Source organism: Nannospalax galili, unplaced genomic scaffold (assembly GCF_000622305.1).
Source record: "Nannospalax galili isolate Female #2095 unplaced genomic scaffold, S.galili_v1.0 scaffold485, whole genome shotgun sequence".
In the NCBI taxonomy this organism is placed as follows: Eukaryota; Metazoa; Chordata; class Mammalia; order Rodentia; family Spalacidae; genus Nannospalax; species Nannospalax galili.
The window spans coordinates 275506-299082 of NW_008354534.1; the positions used below are offsets into that span (position 1 = coordinate 275506).

The 23577-nt window shown below is 38.6% G+C and overlaps 1 protein-coding gene across 33 annotated transcripts in view; it reads right to left on the bottom strand.

Moving 5' to 3' along the window:
• Pbrm1 (polybromo 1) overlaps positions 1-23577 on the bottom strand; it is a 111448-nt gene that overhangs the window by 37029 nt on the left and 50842 nt on the right. For 30 of the 33 annotated variants that reach the window (XM_017802861.2, XM_029555375.1, XM_029555372.1 and 27 more), the window contains 7 exons: positions 21696-21801; positions 18724-19366; positions 12946-13157; positions 6521-6706; positions 4334-4491; positions 3491-3754; positions 911-1056 (listed from right to left, as the gene is read on the bottom strand). In XM_017802861.2, coding sequence (XP_017658350.1) covers positions 911-1056; positions 3491-3754; positions 4334-4491; positions 6521-6706; positions 12946-13157; positions 18724-19366; positions 21696-21801 — 1715 coding nt within the window. The remainder of the gene's footprint in view (positions 1-910; positions 1057-3490; positions 3755-4333; positions 4492-6520; positions 6707-12945; positions 13158-18723; positions 19367-21695; positions 21802-23577) is intronic. The other 3 variants (XM_029555370.1, XM_029555352.1, XM_008851795.2) reach the window with 1 other exon arrangement.

The following is a 23577-nucleotide window of genomic DNA, read 5'->3' on the forward strand; positions in this document are numbered from 1 at the left end:
TGTGTGTGTGTGTGTGTGTGTGTGTGTGTGTGTGTGTGTGTAGCACTGTTGCAGGGGTCAGAGGACAACTTTGTGGAGTTCCTTCTCTCTTTCCACCTTTATATGAGTTTCAGGCTTGCACAGAAGGCATCTTTACCCACTGAGTCATCTTACTGGCCTCAGAAAGTGTTTTAAATATGCATGCTTCGTAAAAGAGCATGTCAGTTCAGCAAAATACAGGCTGAAATTCAACCTTCAGGAGTCTGCTCACTGTTTTGCTTTGTTAATGAAGTGCCTTTAGTTTTGAATTTGGTCAGAGTTGATTTTTTTTTCTTTATTCCCTCTCCCAGCCCCATTCAATAAATTAACCAGCTTCAACTCTTAAAACTTTTTTCTAGAAATTATTAGAGCTTTTTAAAATTTTCATTATTTTTATGTGTATGCGTGTATTGCCTGCATGCAGGTAATTGTGCCCGTGTTGTGCAATGCCCGGAGAGGACAGAAGAGGCTGTCGGATCCCCTGGAACTGGTGTTACAGACAGTTGTTAGCTGCCATGTGGGTCCTGGGATTTGAAGCTGGGTCTTCTACAAGAACAGCCAGTATTCTTAATCGCTGAGCCATCTCTCCAGCCCCGGGACTAAGAGTATCTTATTACGTTTGGGTGGTTTTAGTGTTTTTTTGAGACAGGCACTTGGTATTATATAGTTCATACTGGTTTGGTATGGAACTCTTGATCTTCCTGCCTTAGCCTTCCAAGTACTAGGATTACATACATGCACGGACCATAACACTTGCTACAGAAAAGTATGGTGGGAGGAAGCTGGAGAAATTGCCAGGGGAGGGGACTGTTGACCTCACTCAACAGTGAGGAATACCTAAGGGCCTCAAATCTCAGCCCAACCTCATCTTCCCCACTGCAGTGACATTCACCTGCCCACACGAGGGCGCACCAGGCCATGAGATTTGATGAAGACACAGTCGCCAACCTTCAACCACATGTCATTGTAACGAAGCTGCTCAAAGTAGTGGCAACCTGGTTCACCATTAGACATTTCCACAGGGACATCTTCTTTTTCCTTTGGTGAAAGAACTGGTTAAAGAAAGGCAGCTAACAAGCAAGTAGTAAACAGAGAAGAAAAGCAGACTTCAAATTAAAAAAAAAAAACTATTAAGTTTTGGTAAAGGTAGGGAAATCAAAAATTAGGTTGTTGAAATAAAATTCTTATCAAATACTGAGTTTGTGTCACATTTACAATTTTCATAAAATGCTGTCTTAAGACATTTTTATCTTCCCTTTCCCATTCCCATGGAATGGCTTTTGAGAAAAAAAAATACTGGAAAGGACTTATTAGCATTCATTTAGAAGCAGACAATTCACACATCATTATAGAGTAAAAAGAGACAAATTCTACATGAGCTTCCCCTTTGCCGCTTTAGTAACAGAATCTCTCCTTTCCCTGCTCTCTGGTATACTGGAGATGGAACCTAGGACTCTAGGCAAGCACTCTATCAGAGGGGCATCTCAAGTCCTTTATTTATTTTTTAGACAGGGTCTCATTAAATTGGACTTGAATTTACTTCTGCCTCTGTCTCCTGAAACACTGGGATTATAAATCTGGGCCACCAGGCCCAGCTTCTTTTTAATACATTCTTTATAAATTAAGTTTATTCAATCTCTTCCAATGACATAACTCAGTTATTGCTCACTCTGGAAAGCAGTATTTCCCTTTTTTGATTTGTTTTGTTTTTTTGAGACAGGGTCTCCCTGTAGCCCCAGGTGGCCTGGAACTCACTATATAGACCAGGCAATCCTCAGTCTCTGAGATCCGCCTGCTCTGCCTTCCAAGTACTGGGATTAAATGTGTACACCACCAGACTCAGCATTATTTCTTTTTAGATCCCTCCAGGATCCAGAAATTAATGAAGTTGGTATTTATTCTGCCTTTGTGTGGGTGATACACAGAAAGAATCTCTCCATCTTTCCTGTCCAAACCCGATTTAAGTCTCTGGTAAAACTCCTCAGGAGAGCTATTCATTAGCATATCAGCATAATAGAGATGAATATAAGGACTAGTTCCTCACACACAGAACTGCACAGCAAGCTTATCTCCAGATAAACTCTTGGAGTCATGCCAGAGTGATGAGGTCCCCCAGAATGCTTGACTGAAACCTACTCCTCCCCTAGACCTGTTCCACATCTCTTGGAAGGCAGATGGAACAGGTTAGGGGTGTAGGAGGCCTGAGGAAACCCCCACTGCCCAAGACAAATGGGAAGAAAGAGAGGACAGGTTAGACGCCTCCCTCCTTGGCAGGATCCTTCTTTCTGACCCTTTGTTCACGAAAGATACAATAATTCTGCTACTCTGGCTTCTTCTTACCTCCTCTTAGTATATTTTGCTACTGCAGGTAATAAAGGGAGAGAGGGGAGAGCTAACCTCCTAGCCTTGGCATGGCATGTCCCCTGTGGCCTCCATTGTACTGTCTTCATTTCTTCTTAATCTTAACAATGGACAGATTTACATTTTTAAAAAGTATTTTATTTTTATGTATATGAATATATTGCCTGCATGAATGTAAGTGCACCCGTGTCATGCAATGCCCTTGGAGGCCAGAAGAGGGCAATGGATCCCCTGGAACTGGAGTTACAGACAGCTGTCAGTCACCATGTGGGTGCTGGGAATAAAACCTGAGTCCTCTGCTAGAGCAGGGGGTGTTCTTAACTGCTGAGTCATCTCTCCAACCCCCAATTTACATTTTTTACTATTTTGTTTGATTCCAACATGGCAAAGAATACTGGTTTTACGACATAAAAACTACATATTCTGGTTTTGAATAAATTACTGAATCTGCTGCCTACTAGATACAGTGTCATAGAGCAAATTAACTGAATTTCTGTGCTTAATTAAATGAAGATGATAATATGCTTCCCAGATGGGGCTGTTTAGAAGTGATAAGATATAACAAAAGCTTAAGTCTATAGAACTATTACAATAATGAAACAGGAAAACTCTGATTTTGAATAATCCTTGCATTCCTAGATGGAACACTTTCTTCCTTGATCATACCTAGCTTGATTTCAGTTATAAAAATATCATGTCCCCAAGGAATTTTTACACTGATATTCACATATGAGACTGAAGTACAGTTTTCTGTTTGGTTTTGTAGGGTGTGGACTATAACTGCTCTGGTTTTTTATAATGAACTAGGAAGGGCTTTTGTTCCTACTTTCAAATAGGGCAAACAACCATTTAATTACAGCAGTCTCTCAAACAGTTAACACGAATTCACCTACAGACGCTCAATGCTCTGTACCCATTGGGCCACTTCACTAGTCCTTGATTTACTTTTAAATACTAATAATTCGAATTAATTTTTTTCTTTCCTTTTAGTTTCTTCTTCTTCGTAAAGTTCTGTATTATCAATCTTTTTCTGAGTTTGGATATATTAACTTTCTGGAATAGATATTTTAAGGCATAAAATTTCTTTTCCAGATAGTGACTATCTACATACCTTTTCCAAGTTAAAATTGTCTTCCCCTCGATTGTCCTCTGAGCTGTCTGTATTCTTCTCATCCTCCCCTTTATCTGCATTTGCAAATACAGAGGCCACTCGAACCACAGGCAAGGGCACATCCCGAGGGACAAACCTAACTGAGCTGATTGGCATTGTCCACAGCTTAATTTTCTTAAAAGATTTGGTTTTGGCAGAATACCGTGATTCACAAACAAAGACATCCTCATCTCGAAAGTTTTCTGGGCATAATTTAAAGTATTCCTGGGGTGAGAAGGGGATAATAACAAGTAGTCAGGTAAATTTTCTTAAATTAACCCCCAAATAGAAAGCAAATGCAATCAATCAACCAAACATTAAACTGTTAAGACCTTCTGACAATAAGGGGCAAATGATTAGAGATCTGGGGTATATTTTCTTGGTTACAGAATGGATTTATTAAATACACACTCTTTATTTACAAATATGAATTCCATTTACCAATTGCCCTTAGAAAATATATTAATTTCTGAATAAAGAAATAATTTATTTAATGAACATTTCTTTAATGTTCATTAAAGCTTTTATTACCTAAAACACCCCTGATAATAATGACTGTCTTTTAGAAAACATTATCCTTGAAAATTAGCCTGGAAACAAAAAAATTTAAGATAAATATACGCAGATAAATAGTGTAGGCAGTAAATGGTCTTTCATAATTATATCTAGGTTAATTTCTTATATATAAGACACAGCCTAAAAAAGGAGTTTAAAACAGAGTTCTCAATTTTTTAAGTATTGATTTTTGTGTTTTTAAGTTTTATTCTTAGGGAATAATGTCTTTGGAATGAACAAGCTTCTTACCTTAACAAACATGACTACGCATTTGCCTAGAATTTTACTAACAGGAACTTTATTGTAATAGTCACTCTTAAAAACTTCTTTTTCTAGAAATTTTCGTGTAGCCAAGTGGAATGTTTCATTTGGCCGATAAAACCAACACCCATATAACCATTTTTCACCTCAAAAACAGAGAAAGAAAAGAATCATTAACAGAAATCACATATTCTTTGCAAAATTAGGAACATTCTACCAAGCCATTATAGTTTGAAAACTGTGTTTTGGGTGATAATTCTTAATTATCTTAGAACAAATAAATAGTACTTTAAAATAAAGAAGCACAAGGAAGCCTAGACAACACTGCTTTACCCTTGTATCAGAAGACATGCAATACAGAAAAACGAAGGCTAGAAGACCTGCTCTGGTTGTGATATACCTGGAGTTCTGTGCTTTGGAAAGGACAGAGATTTACTTAAGGATATATTTAACAAGGCAAAGGAATACAAAAACATTTCACCTGATTAGCATCTTAAAGAACTGAGTAGCCTAGCCTACATTACACTTTTGCCTGCCTTTGGCTTCATTCTTAACGCCGCAACTTAAAGATATTTTTTTTTTTCCTTTAAAATTTTTTTTCTTTATTGAGACAGGTCTAGTTGTGTGGCTCAGGCTGGCCTAAAGGTTATGATATTCTGCCTCAACTTCCTGAGTGTTGGGACTCCCAAGTGTATGCCATAAAACTCAGCTTAATTTTTTTTTTTTTTTGGACAAAGGATCTCTCTGCAGCTCCAGCTGGCCAGGAACTTGCTATATAGACCAGGCTGGCTTCCATATAACATAGATCTGCCTGCCTCTATCTCCCAAGTGTTGGGATTACAGGCATGTACCACCATGCCTGGCTGGCAAATTTTTTAGGAAGAATTTTTTTTTTTTTTTTTTTTTAAGATTTTATTTATTTAGAGCTGGGCGGTGGTACATGCCTGTAGTCCCAGCACTTGGGAGGCAAAGACAGATGGATCTCTGTGAGTTCAAGGTCAGCCTAGTGTACATGAGTTCCAGGCCAGCTGGGGCTACAGGGAGACCCTGTTTCAAAAAGACCAAAAAAAAAAAAAAAAGATTTTATTTTTATGTGTATCAGTGTTTTGCCTGCATGTATGTAAATATACCATGTGTGTGATGCCTGTGGAGGCCAGAGGAGGACGTCAGATCCTCTGGAACTGAAGTTATAGATGCCTGTAAACTGTCATGTGGGTGCTGGGAACTGAACCCTGTTCCTCTGCCAGAGCAGTCAGTGCTCTTAACCACTGAGCCATCTCTCCAGTCCCTAGGTATACTTTTTTTCACATAAATTCTAAGCCAAGGTACATGTCTTTCTACAATAATTTCTTTTTTGTGATCTTCATTGTAGTTTTGCCAGAAAGAACATGTGTGTTCCGTTTTCCTCAATCTATGTCATCCTACATAAAATTGGCTCAAAGTATTTTCAATAAACATCAGTTAAATAATGAATCTCACTATACTTTAAGGCTTTACATTTCTTCTGACTTAATTCTGACACACAGCCCAATAATACTAGATCCTACATTTGTATATAGTGGGATGCTTAATTATATTTATTAATACAGAGAGAAATTACGTTTATTGATATAACAGAACTATTTCTGGAAGGCTTAAAATACCAGTTAAAATTTTCTTCCCCGAAGCCAGAGCGGTCTGCGTCCTGATTCCCTATCCGCAAGCTGGGTAACCTCTTCAGAGGATGTGTGTTAAGAACAGGAAGTTGGAATTGGCTAGGCAGTTAGTGTAAAAAGACCCCAAAGAAAATTAGCCAGCTTCTTGGCTGAAAGTCAAAATGTCCTTGGACCTCTTAGCAACATACTCCGTTCCAAAGGCCAAAAATGTCAAGTATTTGGGAGCTCTTATCTAATCCTTAAAAGATTTCAGGGCTACCTCTTCAGAGGGGGGAATGTTACAGTAGCAAAAAGCCCCATTTAAAAAAAAAAAAGGAGTACATGAAGTTATCAGAAAAAAGTGATGAGGAGTTGGAGGGGATGGAAGAGCATGGATTTGATCAAAACACCTTATATGCATATATCCTTGTATGAAATTCTCAATGAATTATTTAAAAAATTCTTTTCTTCCCTGAAGGGCAAGGAAAAGTAGAAATAGCCGTATTTCACCAATTTGTCCTTCAATTTAAATTAGACTTACCAGCTGAATCCTCCCATAGTCTCTCAATACAGACTATATGTGGCTGTAGATTGGCTTCTGCAGGTTCAACATAGACATAATCTCCAACATGGTACATGCTGTTCTTAAAGCTGCAGTCCTGGCTATATGTGCGATGTAAGCCTGAGAGGCCTGTTGTACCTGAGGAATCTTCACTTTTTTCAGCTTCTTGGATTGAAAAAAAAAGACACTCAGTAAATGTGTGGGTCAGATGTGCACGCAAACAATGCACAGTAATTGATTTCTCTTTCCCCTTCCTTTCCCTCTTCTCCTTTTTTGAGATACGGTCACTCTACGTATCCCAAACTAGCCTCAAACTAGGGATTCTTCTGCATCAGTTGCTGGGATTATAGGAGCCACACATCTCGCTAGAATTCATTCTCTCTCTCTCTCTCTCTCTCTCTCTCTCTCTCTGTCTCCATCTGCCAGAGGTTAATCACTCTCTCACTCTCTACCTTGGTTGTTTTTTTTAATTTTTGTTTTTTGAGGAACAGGGTCTCCCAGTAGCCCCAGCTGTCCTGGAACTCACTATGAAGACTTTGATCTCAGCTATCTGCTTGCCTCTGGCTCCAGAGTGATGAGATTAAAAGATGTGCACCACCACGCCTCAGTGGCATATTGTTTTTTGAGATGGGAATGAGTCTAAACTACCTAAATCTTGAACTCGAAGGCTCAAGTGATTTCCCTGACTCAGCTCCCCAAGTAGCTGGGTCTATAGATGGACATACTTGCAGCTAGTCTCAAAATTGCCCTTTTTAGATTTTTTTTTTTGGTCTTTTTGAGACAAAGTCTCCCTGTAGCCCCAGCTGGTCTGGAATTCGCTATGTAGACCAGGCTGGCCTGGAATTCGCTATGTAGACCAGGCTGGCCTTGAACTCATAAAGATCCACCTGCCTCTGCCTCCCGAGTGCTGAGATAAAAGGCATGTACCACTGCACTCAGCAAAATTGCCTTTTTAAATGAAAACAAACTGATATTACTTTAACTATTCTATAGAATAAAAATAATCACCTTAATAATATACATTCAGTCACTTTCAGTAACTCAGAAAGGCACTGGCAGGAAAGTCATATGATCCTAGAAAAAATCTGACGTACTTCTTTTCCATACTAGTACTCCTGAAATTAGTTCTTCTAATATTACATGGCTACATTATAATTGTTGGATTTTAGAAATAAGGAAATATGGAATATGTGTATCATTCAATGTAAGTCATACGCCATGCATACATACACACAGACATACATATTATATCATAAACATTTCCTCTAAGGTAAAGTACTATTAAATAAGACTTTAATTTTTATTAGACAAGGTCTATTTCTTTGTGGACTGAACCTAGGGCCTTAGGGCCTTAGGCATACTACTTAATGCATGCTAGGCAAGTACTTTATTACTAAGGTACATTCCACAGTCCTTATTTTTGTTAAATAAAATCTTTTAATGGTTCCAATACAAGCTATTTGCAAACATTACAGATTATTATTATTTTGTCTTTTTTTTTAGACAAGGTCTCCCTGAAACCCCAGCTGGCCTGGAACTTGCTATGTAGACCAGACTGGCCTTTAACACACAGAGATCCGTCTGCCTCTGCCTCCCCAGTGCTGGGATTAAAGACATGTTCCACCATGCCTGGCACAGATTATTCTTTTTAAAGAAGTAAAATAGCTTGTTGGTAATATTATATACAGATTATATTCAAATAAAGCACTCACTCTGAAAATTTCAAGTTCTGGCTTTTCAGCAAGTTCCTTAAGAAACAGAAACTAGAGCCTGGAATCTCTAAGAAATAGTTCCTTTCCAAGAGGGGAATTTTGTGTGAGTGTATTTGTGTGCTTAAGCTGATTTCATGAGAATTGGCAAGCTTCATCTGAAGTCATACATTCCTTGCCATAAACCCTGGCTCTGGCCTAGGAGGAGACTTCAGCCTAGGGCAGGTACCAATCAGTCACTCATACTCCATTTTTTTATTCTACAAAGAATCGAAGAAGGCTTAACACTCTAATAGATTAAAAACTTTTATTGATGTTGATCTTATCTGAATGTGTTAGGGATATTTTTTAACTTACATCTTTGGCCATGCTAGTATAGCTATCAAACCAAGGGCCTTGTCCATATTAGGTAAGTGAGCTACTACTGAGCTACATATGCAGTCCTGCTGTGGAGGATTTTGATAGTAATCTTTATTTTGGCCCAAGGCTTTATCATCCTCCCTTGGTTCTCCACCATGTAGTATATGCAGTCAATGAAGTCTTGAAACAGGGTATTTGTTTCTTTTCTGGAAGGCTGCCTTATATTGCCAGGTCATTTAGCACATACAACATCCATATGAACTCTTTGGGCATCTCATCCATGTTCATCTCCGTGACCTTCACCTTTTTCTTACAGAGGGATCCACCCTTTCTTACAGAGGGATCCACCTCTGCTAGATTCTGCCACACTGATCTGACATGGTCTCAGGCATAAAAGAGACAAAAGCACTTAATCTGTGGTGATGTCTTCCAAAGGCACTTGAGTTCAGATGTTGCCATCTCACACTGTAACCAAATTTCTTTTAAAGTATTAAGCAACCCCTTTGATAAGTTTTATTAAGATCTATACAAAGGAATAAATATGAACAAAAATGTAGCAGAGATAAATCTCATGTAACAACTTCTGCCTCTGAGTCTTGCTGTACTACACTGACTACTGCAACATCAGCTCACCCCAATGCCTCTCTCAGAACTTTGGGTTAACAGATCCTGTCCACATCTTTAACTTCCTAAGGATAATTTCCCATAAATTAAATGCTTTTAAAATGCATATTCCAAGTTAATCTCCAAAGGTCTACATCAACTTAAGTCCCTCAATGTGGATATAAGGGCTTTGCTTTTCCACTCCCCTCTCTAAAAATGACATTAAAATAAAAACCCCAAAGTTTTGCCAATTTTGGTGAAAAACATTATCCAACAGATTTTTTTTGGTCTTTTTGAGACAGGGTCTCCCTGTAGCACTAGGTGGCCTGGATTCGCTATGGAAACCAGGCTGGCCTCGGACTCACAGAGATCCACCTGCCTCTGCCTCCCTAGTGCTGGGATTAAAGGCGTGTGCCACCACACCCGGCTATCCAACAGATTTTTAAAAGTAGCTAGAATCAGTAGTTCTCTCTTCTATCCCTTCTTGAACAGCATTATCTGTAACTATTATCCTATGCATGTCACCTACTCACGAGCAAAGGGCATTTTTTAACATGTCCCAAGATAGAAAGGACTCATATAGGATGAAGAATCACACCAGAACCTCATCCATACAACCAGTTTAGATGATACAGATGGTGAGATTCAGGGCCTTTCAGCTGAGGCTGTTTAGATGAGATATTCACACCAATTAGAAGGTTGTTTATAAAGAACAAAAATATGAAAGTGGAACCAGGGCAATGAGAAGACAAGCATGACCCCTGCCCCCAACACCCCCCAAAAGCCTAGATTTCCCAGAATAGAACCTTAGTACAAAAATGAACACTGAAGATTTGGTAGATGAAAGATCAGAAGGAAATGAGAAACACATCTGTGGAAAGCAGAGGAAAGGGAATCCTTGTACTATGGCAGAAAACTAATCCAACTGGGGCTTGGAGTAATTGGAGTTATTTGGATTCTGAGCCTCCTCAATTGCTTTTAGTTTTCTTTTCTTTTCTTTTCTTTCTTTCTTTCTCTCTCTCTCTCTCTCTCTCTCTCTCTCTCTCTCTCTCTCCATCTTTCTTTGACATTCTATTTCTTAGGAGCATTTTTAAATTCTTTTTCGCTTTATTTTATTCTGTTTATCAGTGTTTTGCTGGCATCCAAGTGTACCTATGTCATGCAGTGCCCATGGAAGCCTGAAGAGTGCGCTGGATCCGTGGACCTGCAGTTACAGATGGTTGTCAGGCGCCCATGTGGGTAAGAGGAACTGAATCTGGGTTCCCTCTGGAAGGGTAGCCAGCACTCCTCAGCCATCTTACCAGCCCCCTTTTCTGTTTTTGAGATGATACATGCACCTCAGGTTGGCCTTCTGTCTCTACCTCCCAAGTGGCTGGAGCACAGGTGTTCACCACTACACTCAGCATTCACATCAACCCTAAATTCTAACTTCTCTCCAACTGTTTCTTTTCTGCCATATTTTTAAAATACTTTTATTGAGATATAGTTTACATTTTACATAATTCATCTACTTCAAAGTGCACAATTCAATGGCTTTGGTACATTATTACTTTTTAAAAATTGTGGTAAAATATGTAACACAAAATTTGCCATTTTGACCACTTTTAAGAATAAATCTAGTAGAATTAAAGATATTCAGTGCTATTCCCAGCACTAGGATGGCAGAGACAGGCAGATCTCTATGAGTTCAAGACCAGCCTGGTCTACACAGTGAGTTGCAGGCCAGCTGAGGCTACAGGGAGATCCCGCCCCCTAAAGACCAAAAAATCCCCAAAAGATATTCAGTGTTTTACATTCACAACTACTATTGCTGTAACTTTTTTATTACCCAAAATAAAAAATTTGTAATCAGTAAACAGTAAATATTCCACACCTCCTCCTTGTACCTAGTAACTTCTATCTACTTTTTCTATGAATTTGCCTATTCTAGAAATTTCAAGCATGTGCAAGCAAACACTGTATGTCTTTTTCCATCTAATATATTTCATGTGGTATGTTTTCAAGATTCACTCATGTAGCATGTGCGTTTCATTTTCTTTTATGGCTAAACACATTCCATAGAACTGACCCATTAATATTTCTTTATTGGCACATCTGGATGCTTGGGCTGTTCTGCCCTCTGGCTACTACAAATAATGGTATTTGGTTGTTATGTTTGATATGCAAGGCCAAGCTAGTTCACAGTGCTATGCAGCACTATTCTGTGTACATACTGATTTTTGGTTTTTTTTTCATTCTATTAATTACTAGGAAAAAAATAACGAAATATAATTGTTGAACTGTCTTTTCAACTCTGTCACTTTTCACATATTTTTGGGCTATACTGTTAGAATATATATTTGTGAATATTTTATGTTTCTAATAATGTTGATTCTATTATCATTATGAAATGTCTTTGTTGTATTATTTCCTTTCTCAAAACCACTTTGTTTGATACTAACACAGCTATTTCAAGCTGCTATGGTCACAGTCTGCACGGTATATCTTTTCTTCTTTTTTTCCTTTTTGCTTATTTGTGTCTTTGAATCTAGTGAAAATTTGAGAAGTCCTTAGCCATTATTTTTTCTCCCTCTTTCTTCTCTCCACTGAGGTTACTACTACAGACATACCAGGAGATTTGATACTGCTCCCATGTCTGCAAAGTTAGGAGTCAGCCCATGACTTGGGCACAGCTGCATCCACAGGCCTGTGCCCTAGAACGACCTCCTGTTGTATACAGGATGGGGTACTCAAAGTTGCAGTCAACTTCCTTTTTGGATTTTACTTTTCAACAGGTTCCTGTATCTTCCTTATACATGTAGTGTGCCAACTGGTCAGGAATGTGAAGCCAGGAAGGCTTCAGTTTATTCAATTCCAAATCAATCATTTTTAGTTGGCTGTTTCTCGCATTTAGCCATATGTTGGCAAAATGACTCCCCTCACTCCCATGCTCCATCACTTGCTAGAATTTGCTTCAAGCCAATTTTGTTTCCCATAATCTCTGAAGGTTTGAAGCTACAGAGTAACAGAACTTGTATATAAAGTAAAATTTCTAGGTATCCATGTGAACTGAAACGTTGCTAAAAATGATCACATTCTGTCAAGTGTGTAATCCCAGCACTTGGAAGGCAGAGAGGCCAGGAAGATCACTGCAAGCTTGAGGCCAGCTTGGGCTAGTATATGGTGAGATCCACCCATCACAATAAAAGACAGAAAAGAAAAAAAGATAGTATTTGTAGTAACAATTTCCCATTATCAAACATTATCAAAATATTTGTAAATGTTGGCAAATGACTCAAAATACCACTTTTAGGTTGACATGATTAAAAAAACTTTTCTCCTAGGAATGTGACTCAACCAAAACCTCATCTACTGGTCTGCTGGCCTCCTACAGTATCTCAGAGGAACGTCATGCTGTTGAAAGATGTGGCATCAGTTGGTGTATTTACTGATGAGAAAGCACTCTAGCTCCAGCTGAGACTCTCAAGTATACATCCAACAATAGGATAAAAAGGCATTAGACTCTCACACTAATGAATGAACTGTCTGTTCCTGAAATACTAGCTATGTCAGAGTTAACTTTCAGTTTTATCCAGTGACAACAAAACAGATGATAAAACAATCTTATCATGTCTCATGTGAAACAGTCAACAATCTGAATCTTCATTCATACAAACTCTTCTACAAAGCTATGACACCAGCTAGAAGAGAGCATAATATTTCTCCATATTTAATAAATGAAAAGGAACCAACCTCTTTTTTCTTCTTCTCGTTTTAGTTTATCTTCCTCTATTTCTTTAGGCAATTTTTCCTTTTTTTCTTTTTCCACGTCATTATGCAAATGCTTTGTGGTATAGCTGAGTGCTGGAGAAAGAAGGATCTCTCCATTTTTGCAGAGTTCATCACGAATTTTAATAAAAAACTGCTGAAGTTCTACCGCATCCTCATATATTTCGGAATCTGTCCTATAATGGTATTGAGAATATCTACTGACACATGAACTGTTTCTTTTAAACACCTCAGATATATACTAAAGTCTTCTAATAATCAAATACTTCTTTATTATGTTAACTGCTATAATAGTACTTGGCACAGTTAGAAGGGTGTCCTCACAAGGCTTGCTAAAACGAAGTTTCTGAGCTGTTGCACAGTGGTGCACGTCTGTGATCCCACCACTTGGGAGGTAGAGGAGGATGAGGAGTTCAAGGTCATTCATATTTATACAGTGAGTTCAAATCAAGCTTGGAATTCATGAGATCCTGTCTTAAAAAGACAATGAATGAGGGCTGGAGATGGCTCAGTGGAAGAGCAATTGCTGCTCTTTCATAGGACTAGAGTTTGGTTCCCAGAATCTACATGGTGGCTTACAACCTGGACACCCTCTTCTGGAGCACATATATACATTCAGTCAGAACACTCATATGATACACAGAAAATAAAAAAAGAAATAATCCCAGCACTTGGGAGGCAGAGGTAGGCAGATCTCTATGCATTCAAGGCCAGCCTGGTCTACATAGCAAGTTCCAGGCCAGCTGGAGCTACAGGGAGACCAGGTCTCAAAAAAAAAAAAAAAAACCATAAATAAATAAATAAATAAATAAATAAATAATAAATAGAGGTGGGTGTGGTAGTGTATGCCTTTAAAAAAGAAAAGTATTGTTTTTATCTTATGTGTATGTGTGTATTGCCTGCATGTAGGTAAGTACACCCGTGTCGTGCAATGCCTGCGGAAGACAGAAGAGGCTGTCAGATCCCCTAGAACTGGAGTTGCGGACGGTTGTTAGCTGCCATGTGGGTGCTGGGATTTGAACCTGGGTCTTCCACAAGAACAACCAGAGCTCTTAACTGCTGAGCTATCTCTCTAGCCCTCGGTGGTGTATGCTTTTAATTCCAGCACTTGGGAGGCAGAGACAGGCAGATCTCTGTAAGATCAAGGCCAGCCTGGTCTACATAGCAAGTTCCAGGCCAGTTGGGGCTATAGAGAGACCCTGTCTCAAAAAGACCAAAAAATTAAATGAATTAATTAAAAAACTAAATGAATAAATGAATACTTGAGGTGTCATGTGACCATGTTTCATGCCAGTCTTCTTTTTCTCAAGGCTCATGTGAAAGAAAAGGTCTCACATTTTCCCTCAGATATACAAGGCATATGAATCAACTAACCAAGGCAGAAGACATTGGCAGAATAAAGGTCTGTACTATGGCATCGGAGCAAAGTCCAACACTTAATGTGAATCTACTCTTTGGAATAACATTTACGTTTTCTTTTTTATTATTATTTTTTTATGTGTATGCGTGTATTGCCTGCATGTAGGTAAGTGCACTCGTGTTGTGCAATACACATGGAGGACAGAAGAGGCTGTTGGATCCCCTGGAACTGGAGTTACGGACAGTTGTTAGCTGCCATGTGGGCACTGGGATTTGAATCTGGATCTTCTGCAAAAACGGTCAGTGTTCTTAACTGCTGAGCCATCTCTCCAGTCCCAACATTTTACATTTTCTTACCTACAGACAGGTATTTAGGCTGTAAATACTTTTTTTCTTTTGTTCCTTTATCACTGCTACCTTGGCTGGTAGGACTCACTGAAGAATTGAACCTAACATATAAAGGCATGAAGATCATCCCTTGTAGTAACAGTGAAAGGCCCAAGAGTTCATGTGAATATTAGTTTCTTTACTGAGGCTGTCTCATTTTATCACACAGGCTGGCCTGGAACTTGGTAGGTAGCCTAGACTGGTTTTGAACTTACGTGATCTTGCTTCCACTTCCCAAGTACTAGAATTACAGGCATGAGTCACCATATGTGGTGGCAAATATATTAACAGTTAATCACACATTCCAGTTAGAAAAGTATGGCAGGCAAAACAAGGTCAATCAGCTGTCTAGTGACACATGCTATTAGCATATCGGACTTAAGAGAGCCTCCAGATGCCTCTCCCCATCAGTAAAGGGAACTGGCAAACAATTAACCACAGTAACCTAAATAGGTATTCTGGTGAAGTTTCATATGCATGTTCTGAAGTTCTAGAGATGCTAAGACTTATTGGAAAGCAATAAAAATAAAATTTACCAAGGAAAGCAACCCTTAAGACACTATTGTGAAATTTCATTTCCTGAACAGAGATAACTAAAGCTTGTTTTCTTAAAATTAAATTTATTTTAGAATAGCTTACACTCAGGGCTGGAGAGATGGCTCAGCGGTTAAGAACACTGGTTGTTCTTGCAGAAGACCCAGGTTCGAATCCCAGCACCCACATGGCAGCTAACAACAATGGTCCAAAACTCTAGTCCCAGGGGATCTGACAGTCTCTTTTGACCTCCACGGGCACTGCACGACACGGGTGCACTTATCTACATGCAGGCAATACACGCATACACATAATAAAAATAATAAATAAAATTAAAAAAAAAGAAAGAATAGCTTATACTCAGTGTAAAATTTATAAGTGAAAAAATGCACATTTGGTAAACCCTTATTACACTAAAAAGGCATATTTATAGTTTCATCAGGCCATTGGATTTAGTCAATGAAGTTTGTACAAATCACTAAATACCCCATATATCCTTTTTTATTTTGTTTATTCAAAAAGTATCATGGGGGCTGGAGAGATGACTCAGCAGTGAAGAGCAGTGAGTTCGACTCCCAGCACTCACATGACAGCTAGCCACCATCTGTAACTCCAGTTCCAGGGCAATCCAATGCCCTCTTCTGACCGCAGGCACTTACATACGTGCAGGCAATAACAGACTGCCACACATAAATTTTTTTTAAAAAGTATTATGAAAAATTTGTTAACCTAATTTGTGCAACCTATTTGTTGCACAGGTGTTCACTGTGCAAGAACAAAAACTCCAGATGGAAAAACAACTAACTCTGATTTATCTCAATTGCTTGGTAACCTTTTCATACAAGCCAGATATTCTATAGATTCTTTTTCTTGCAAGGAAGTCACAGTGCTTTTCAGGAAAGCTGCCAGCATATGAGGAAATCCACTTGCTGGTCAGCTGGCATAAATCAGCACTGTGCTGTTTCTGAATGCTGCTGTGAATAAATTACTGCCACCTACATCAACTTTCCTGTTAGTCACTGCTCACAGTCCTTCCATTACAGTGTGTGAAGGTCCTAGGTAATTCAGAGTAGCACTGGTAGGTAGAGTAGGGTAAAGTGGAGATGAAGCATGAAAACTCTGGAAGTCAGCATGTTCATTTCATATGAATTAATTTACTAATGAATACTTACACATCTGGAACGCCTGTAATCACTAAGGGCAATACAGTAGCTAAAAGTATGGTTATCATTCACCAAACAGATGCATTTCAATCAATTCTTTGAGACAGGGTTGTGTATGCAGCCCAGGCTGGCCTGAAACTCAGGATCCATCTGCCTCAGCCTACAAGTGTTGGGATTACCTTGCCATTACTCCTGGTTTAGCAATTCTTACTAATTACTTACTATTAATTCATTTTTGGTGTGCATGTGGCTGTATGGATGTGTATATGTTCATGTGTGTCTGCATGTGTGTAGAGGCCAGAGGTCAACAATGGGTGACTTCCTCTATTGCTCTCCACCTTAGTTTTTGAGATAGGGTCTCTCATTGAACCTAGAACTCACCAACTTGCTGGGTGGCCAGCAAGCCCCAAGGACACTTCTGTTGTCCACCCTCTGTTACCTTCACCCCCCGGGATGCCTGGTTTTTTATGTGGGCGTTGGGGCTCTAAATGCAGGTTCACATGCTTGCATGGCAAGTGTTTTACCCACTGAGCATTCATTAGTACTTCTTATTAAATACTACAAGAAGTCACAATACTATCCAAAAGATAAAAATGGCTTCTGTTGTTTTTCAGCAGAGTTCAGGGTGTTAGAGAAACTATGTGCATATTGTTTCACATAAATGTGCCTTTGGCTGTATCTTCCAGCCCTCAAAAGCAAAAGCCCATCATGGCAATAATAGCAGAATGGGAAGATCTGATTTCCTAGAGACAGAATTTTATTTAATTCCTACTATACATACAAAGTTCCCAATAACCTAAGAGACATATGCTCTTTAGAAGACTCACAGACTAACGCCATGATGTAATAGGTTTGAAACACAGGGGTATCTTTAGATTTAAGGACTCCATAAACTAAGAAAAAGAGACATCTAAGTTCCATACACAATATTCCATGCCTCTAGAACATGCTTATTAACTAGTGGTCATCCAATAAAAATTAGTTGAACGAAAACTCCTACAGAATTTGACTGCAAGATGTCCCTCATGTTCCTCTTTATTTCTATACCTACCATCAAACAAAGAACCAATTCCTAAATATGTTATTCAACTCTACCTCCCCTACTCTGGAACATACTATATTAACTTCCTAACGCTCTGCTTTTGTTCATATCATTCATCATGCCTGAAATATCTTCCCCTCTATTCATGTGAATACTATCCATCTTCCATGATGCTCTCAGACCTGTAATGCTATAAGCTCCAGGAAAGTAGGATTTATTATCTTTGCTTTGTTTTGCTGGTTTTTTTGAGAAGGATCTCTCTGTAGCCCCTGGTGACCTAGATCTCTTATCTGCTTGCCTCTGCCCTTCTTGAGTGCTGGGATTAAAGACGTGTATCACCACACTGGGCTGGGTTTATTATCTTTAACTTAAATTTTACCAAGTGCCTCTAAAAGTACACAGAAGTCACATTGCAAATGCTACTGATACGTGGCAAAGATACACCTCTAACCAAAATTAGAAGAAACTTTAGGATATCTCAATTTGATTATTTTTTTTTTTAGAACACTTAAAGTCCTATACTAGGCCTTAAATTGAGAAATAAGATTAAAAACAAAAAGTCCTGCTAAGTACTTGAAATAGTAACTGAATTTAAATAACTCTAATCTCAAAGAATAACTTAGAATTCTTTAATTCATTTAATACATTCTTGGACTAAAGTCAAACTTTCAAAGAAAAATCCCATTTCAAATTCCTACTTGAAATATTATCTCTTATCTATTCTTTAAGAAACATATTCTGGGGGCTGGAGAGATGGCTCAGCAGTTAAGAGCACTGGCTGTTCTTGCAGAGGACCTGGGTTTGAATCCTACAACAGGCATGGCAGCTAACAACTGTCTTTAACTTCAGGTCCAGGGGATTTGACACCGTTTTCTATCCTCCACAGGCACTGCATGGCATGGGTGTACTTACATACATGCAGGCATAACACTCAAACATAGAGTGAAAATTTTAAAAAAAGAAACATGTTCTGTGAAATGTTATATTTTAGGTTCATGCTTTACACAAGATCTTCAATCCTGTCTTCCTCTCACTGACCCTAATCTTGAGAACTCAGTAGTGTTCTCTACTTCAGAGAATATATCTGTTCTTTAGAAGTTGTGTGCCTCAAAATTCTAAAGGGGAAAAAATATGTTTTGGCTACCTAGAATTCAGGATAGCATGCTACCGACTACAGCCACGTACCTAAGCCGAAATATCCTTTGTTTTGCATTAAACATCACATGTTCTCATAAATTAATGGCTTTGAAAACATACCGATTCATCCTTCTTGCCCTTTCCAGCACTTCAAACATATGTTCTTGAAATAAATCAAGCCGCCGATAGCGATTGTTTTCAACATTCTTCCTAATAATGTCAAATGTAAGGGGAGGTTTGTTGGGAAAGTTGGGATCCACAGCAGGAATTTCTGCTAAGGAATCACTGTAGCATCTCCCTTCATCATCTTGATGACTCATGACCGACACAAAAAGATTATGGATAAGTTCTTGAATCAGCAAGGTCACATTTGGAACATGAGAATCTTCATCTCCCTCCAGGTCTCTCCGAGTCTCAAGAAGGACTTTATGTAGGACAAGGGCATCTTTGTAGATCAAAGATTCTGGTTCATTGTATGTACAGGCATTGTTAAACATCATGACGAAGTCCTCAACCATAGAGTCTATATCTTGGTACTTGTTTGCCATCATATGACTTCGAATTTTTTCCATGTCCATGGGCTTTTTAATGGTCAGATAGTAGTCTGGCAGCTCTGATCTAGAGGGAAGCCTTAGAAATATAGCACTGAGGCGGCGACCCCTCTTATCAGTGTAGTTCTTTACAGCTTCATATACTTCATTTAGTTTCTGCTGCATTGGAGTCATATACTTTGATTTCTTAGGAGAAACACCACTCTTCCTGCCTGAAGAAAGAGATATACTATTAGGTGGATAAGATGAAGCTAAGGCTAACTTTTTATATAGCTGGCAGTTGTAAAACACATTAATTAGTATGTCTTTAGTGAGATACAATTTATAGACAAAAATAATCTAATGCAATTAAAAAAACTTTTTAAAAAATATTTTATTATTTTTATTTTATGTGTATGCGTGTACTGCCTGCATGTACGAAGTGCACCTGTGTCGTGCAATGCCCATGGAAGACAGAAGAGGCTGTCGGATCCCCTGGAACTGGAGTTACAGACAGTTGTTAGCTGCCGTGTGTGTGTGTGAACAAACTTTTTTAAACTTTTTAAAGACTAGGTCTTTATATATAGCACAGGCTGACCTTGAACTCTTTATCCTCCTGCCTCAGCTCCTAAGTGCTGCGATTATAGGTGTACAACAACATACCGGTTCACAATCATATTTTTTTAGAGAGTAAGTACTGTTATGTTGAGGTAAATGAGGTAAAACAAATGACTACACATGTGACATTCTGCTGTCACCTCTGATATTCCTGAGAACTGAGGTTTTGTTTATTGTTTTGTCTTTTTTGAGACAGGGTCTCCCTGTAGCCCTAGCTGGCCTGGAACTTGCTATGTACACCAAACTGGCCTCAAACTCAGAGATCCACCTGCCTTTGCTAGGATTAAAGGCATGCACCACCATGTCTGGCCAGAGAACAGAGATTTTTAGTATAGGAAAAAGATAAAGATGGAGAAATAGAGGATATTGATTAAATATTTGAAACTGTCTATCAGTTCAAAGTTTAATTAAGGGGCTAAAAAGATGTTCTCTTGCAGAGGACCCAGGTTTGGTTTTCTGCATCCACATGGCAGCTTACAAATGTCTACGCACTCTATTTCCAGGGTATTCAACACTCTCTACTTGTCTATGTAGGCACTGCATGCATGTGGTACACTTACATACATGCAGGTAAAACATGCACACACAAAGTATCAATTGAGCTTATAATATTTTATCTCTAAATATAAACCCACTTTTTCTAGTTACATTCATGGAAAATCCAGAAACAATGACCAACTCACTAACAGGATAACCCAGATTGACTGACTGATTGTAGACAAGACTCTCATGTAGCCCAGGCTAACTTCAAACTCACTATGTAGCAGAGGCTGGCCTTGAACTTCTGATCCCCTGCCTCAATCCCAAGGGCTGAGATTACAGGCATGTGCCTTTCTGTCTGGCTTTATGTACACTTTTATATTCCATAAAAAGATGAATGCCTTAATGACAAAGTATCATCACTCAGCAGTAAATAGTTCACAGGGAAATGGTGAAATTAAGCTTACAGGTATTTCATATTTAAAAAAAGATGCTTGTCTTTGCCCTTTTCAGTAAACATACCTCTATCTAAAGAATAATTGACCACATCATTATTATTTGCTTGGTATTTATTTTATTTATATATATTAAATAAGGCAAAAATATCTTCTTTAGCTCAATAGGATGAATTACTTTTGCTGTCTTCTTTTCTTTTACAACTTTCAATAAAACTACCATCCACATAGGGTACTCAAATGGTCACTGAGTAGTACATTTCCAACCTCCCAAATTCTGTCCAGTAGAGATGTTGGGATTCATTTTTAGTTCAATGAAATATCAAACAAACAAATAAAAACCTGCCATAATTGTCTTTCCATCATCACATATAGACTATATATTCTTACTATTTAATGGTTATAAAATAACTATTGCATTCCATAAAGGAATATCTTTGATGTTATATTGTAGTCCCTTTTACTATGATTTGGATATAAACTGCCTTGAAAGGCTCATGTATTGAAGACTTGGAACTCAGCTAGTAGATACAATCATTGAGAAGTCCTGACTAGGAGGCCTCTGGTTTCCTCAATAGATTAACAGATTCCTAATTTGATGGCAGTATTGGGAAGTGGGCCTGGCTGGAGGAGGTAGGTCATTGGTGGAATGCCTCTGAAAAGAATCTAGTCCATAGCCTCTATCTCTTTCTACTCTGCTTCCGGGCCACCATAAGGTGAGCAAATTTGCAACTCCATGCACTTCTGACATGATGTTCTATTTCACTATAGCTGATCACAGACCAAAACTTTTGAAGCCTTAAATTGTTTGTCAGGTATGTGGTCATTATCGATAAGAAAACTAATACAGTCCCATACTTTTGTTTACTTAAAACACGGTGAAAGAATGTGTGGGAAGAGAAAAGAAACTCCATGGCAGAGTGCTAGTGAATACAAACATACTCATCCCAAGAAATGAGCAATCCCTCCTTGACAGACTAAACTGAAGAGCAAAGTGAGGCAGACTTACTCAGCTTCAGTTTGGGAGAAGCCATGTCGTCATCATCAGGTAGTGGACCTAGCTCTTTCCTTTTATCTTTGAGCAACTTCTCCAGGATATGTGCATCATTGTATACCTACATTCCAAAAACATACTTGGTTATATTCTAAAATAAATTTTAGTTGAAGTGTAATACACTTTTTCACACATAAATAAGACTTTTTTTTTTTGGAAACAGAGTCTTTCTGTAGTCCCCCACCTGGCCTAGAACTTGGTATATCAACAAAACTGGTCGTCAACATTACAGAAATCCATCACCCTCTGCCTCCTGAGTGCTGGGATTAAATGTGTGCACCACTACCTCCCACACGCTCCACTTCCATAAAGAAGTTTTTAATCTTTCTGGTTTCGGTGGCACATGTCTGTAATCTCTAGCATTCAGGAAACTAAGGATCATAAGTTGGGACCAGCATTGGTTACACAGTAAGACCATCTCAAAAAACAAACAAAAACAGTAGCTGGAGAGATGGCTCAGCAGTTAAAAGCACTGGCTTGTCTTGTAGAGGACCTGGGTTTGGTTCCCAGCACCCATTGTGGTGGCTAACAACTGTCTGTAACTCCAGTTCCAGGGGACTCTTCTGGCCTCTATGGTATTGCATGCACCGGTGCACCTATAGGTGCATTTATATACATAGAAGCAAAACACTCATATACATAAAAAATTTAAAAAACAGTAACCAACAAATAATATGTGCGTATGTGCGTGCATGCATGCGTGCGTGTAACTTTGTTTAGGACAGTTGGAAGCTAAATGCTTTGACTGTCTTCAGAATAACACTATCATCTTTTGGAGAGGGCCTCAGTCCCAACTAATGTGTTTTTAAGCTTTCTGGGTGAGTCTAACATGCAAACATACATGCTAATATTTGAGAACCATTTTCGTAGAAGCTTTGCAGGTTTTAACAGAAGTTCTAAAACACATTTACGCATGTAATTTTCTTAAAAAAAAAAAAAAATCCCAAATTCTATCTTTTCCACTGGATCGTCAATGCTACAGACTTAGCCCAATGGAAATACAATATTGGAAATATTGCTGTGAGACTGACTCAAGGATGGAAATATGTAGCCAAGAACAAACAAGGTGGCCTTGCTCTGTAGCTGCATCCTCCTGTCTCTCCAGCAGCTGTTTTCCCTTGAATGCCATCAGAGCAGTGACAGAAGGAGTAAGTGACTTCTCTTTGGCTACCTCTCGTTTTATTTCTAGCAGTATAGTTAGGTGGTCTAATAGCCAGGGATACCGAGGGCAGTATGAATCTCTATTACATAAAGGTCCATTTCTTCAATCTACAAGTATTCTCAATGTATACATTATTTCAAATATAACAGCAGAAGGAAGAAAATGATTTGAACATGTCATTTTAATTCTGGAAGATTTAAAATGGGTAAAATGAAACCGAAAATGTATCAAAACAGAAAGACTGTGCCTTAACTGTATTGATAATTAAATACTGTGGGCTGAAGCTATAGATGAGTGGCAGAGCATGTGCTAAAGCATGTGCTAGCACGCAAAACCCTCAGCTTGATCCCCAGCACAACCACCAAGAAAAAAGAAGATAAAGGGGCTGGAGAGATAGCTCAACAGTTAAGAGTGTATATTGCTCTTTCAGAGGACTTGGACTTGGTGCCCAACACCCATGTCAGGTGGCTCAGAACTGCCTATAAATTGCAGCTCCAGGGAATCCAATACCTTCTTCTGGACTCTGAGAGCACCTGCACTCACATTCACATATTTAATGTTTTAAATAACATATTTAGAGCTTTAAAAAAATCTTTAAAAATAAACTTAAAAGATAAAATACTTTAATGTTCCTCACTTTTATTGGAGTACATATTCAGTATATAAGTATTTTAA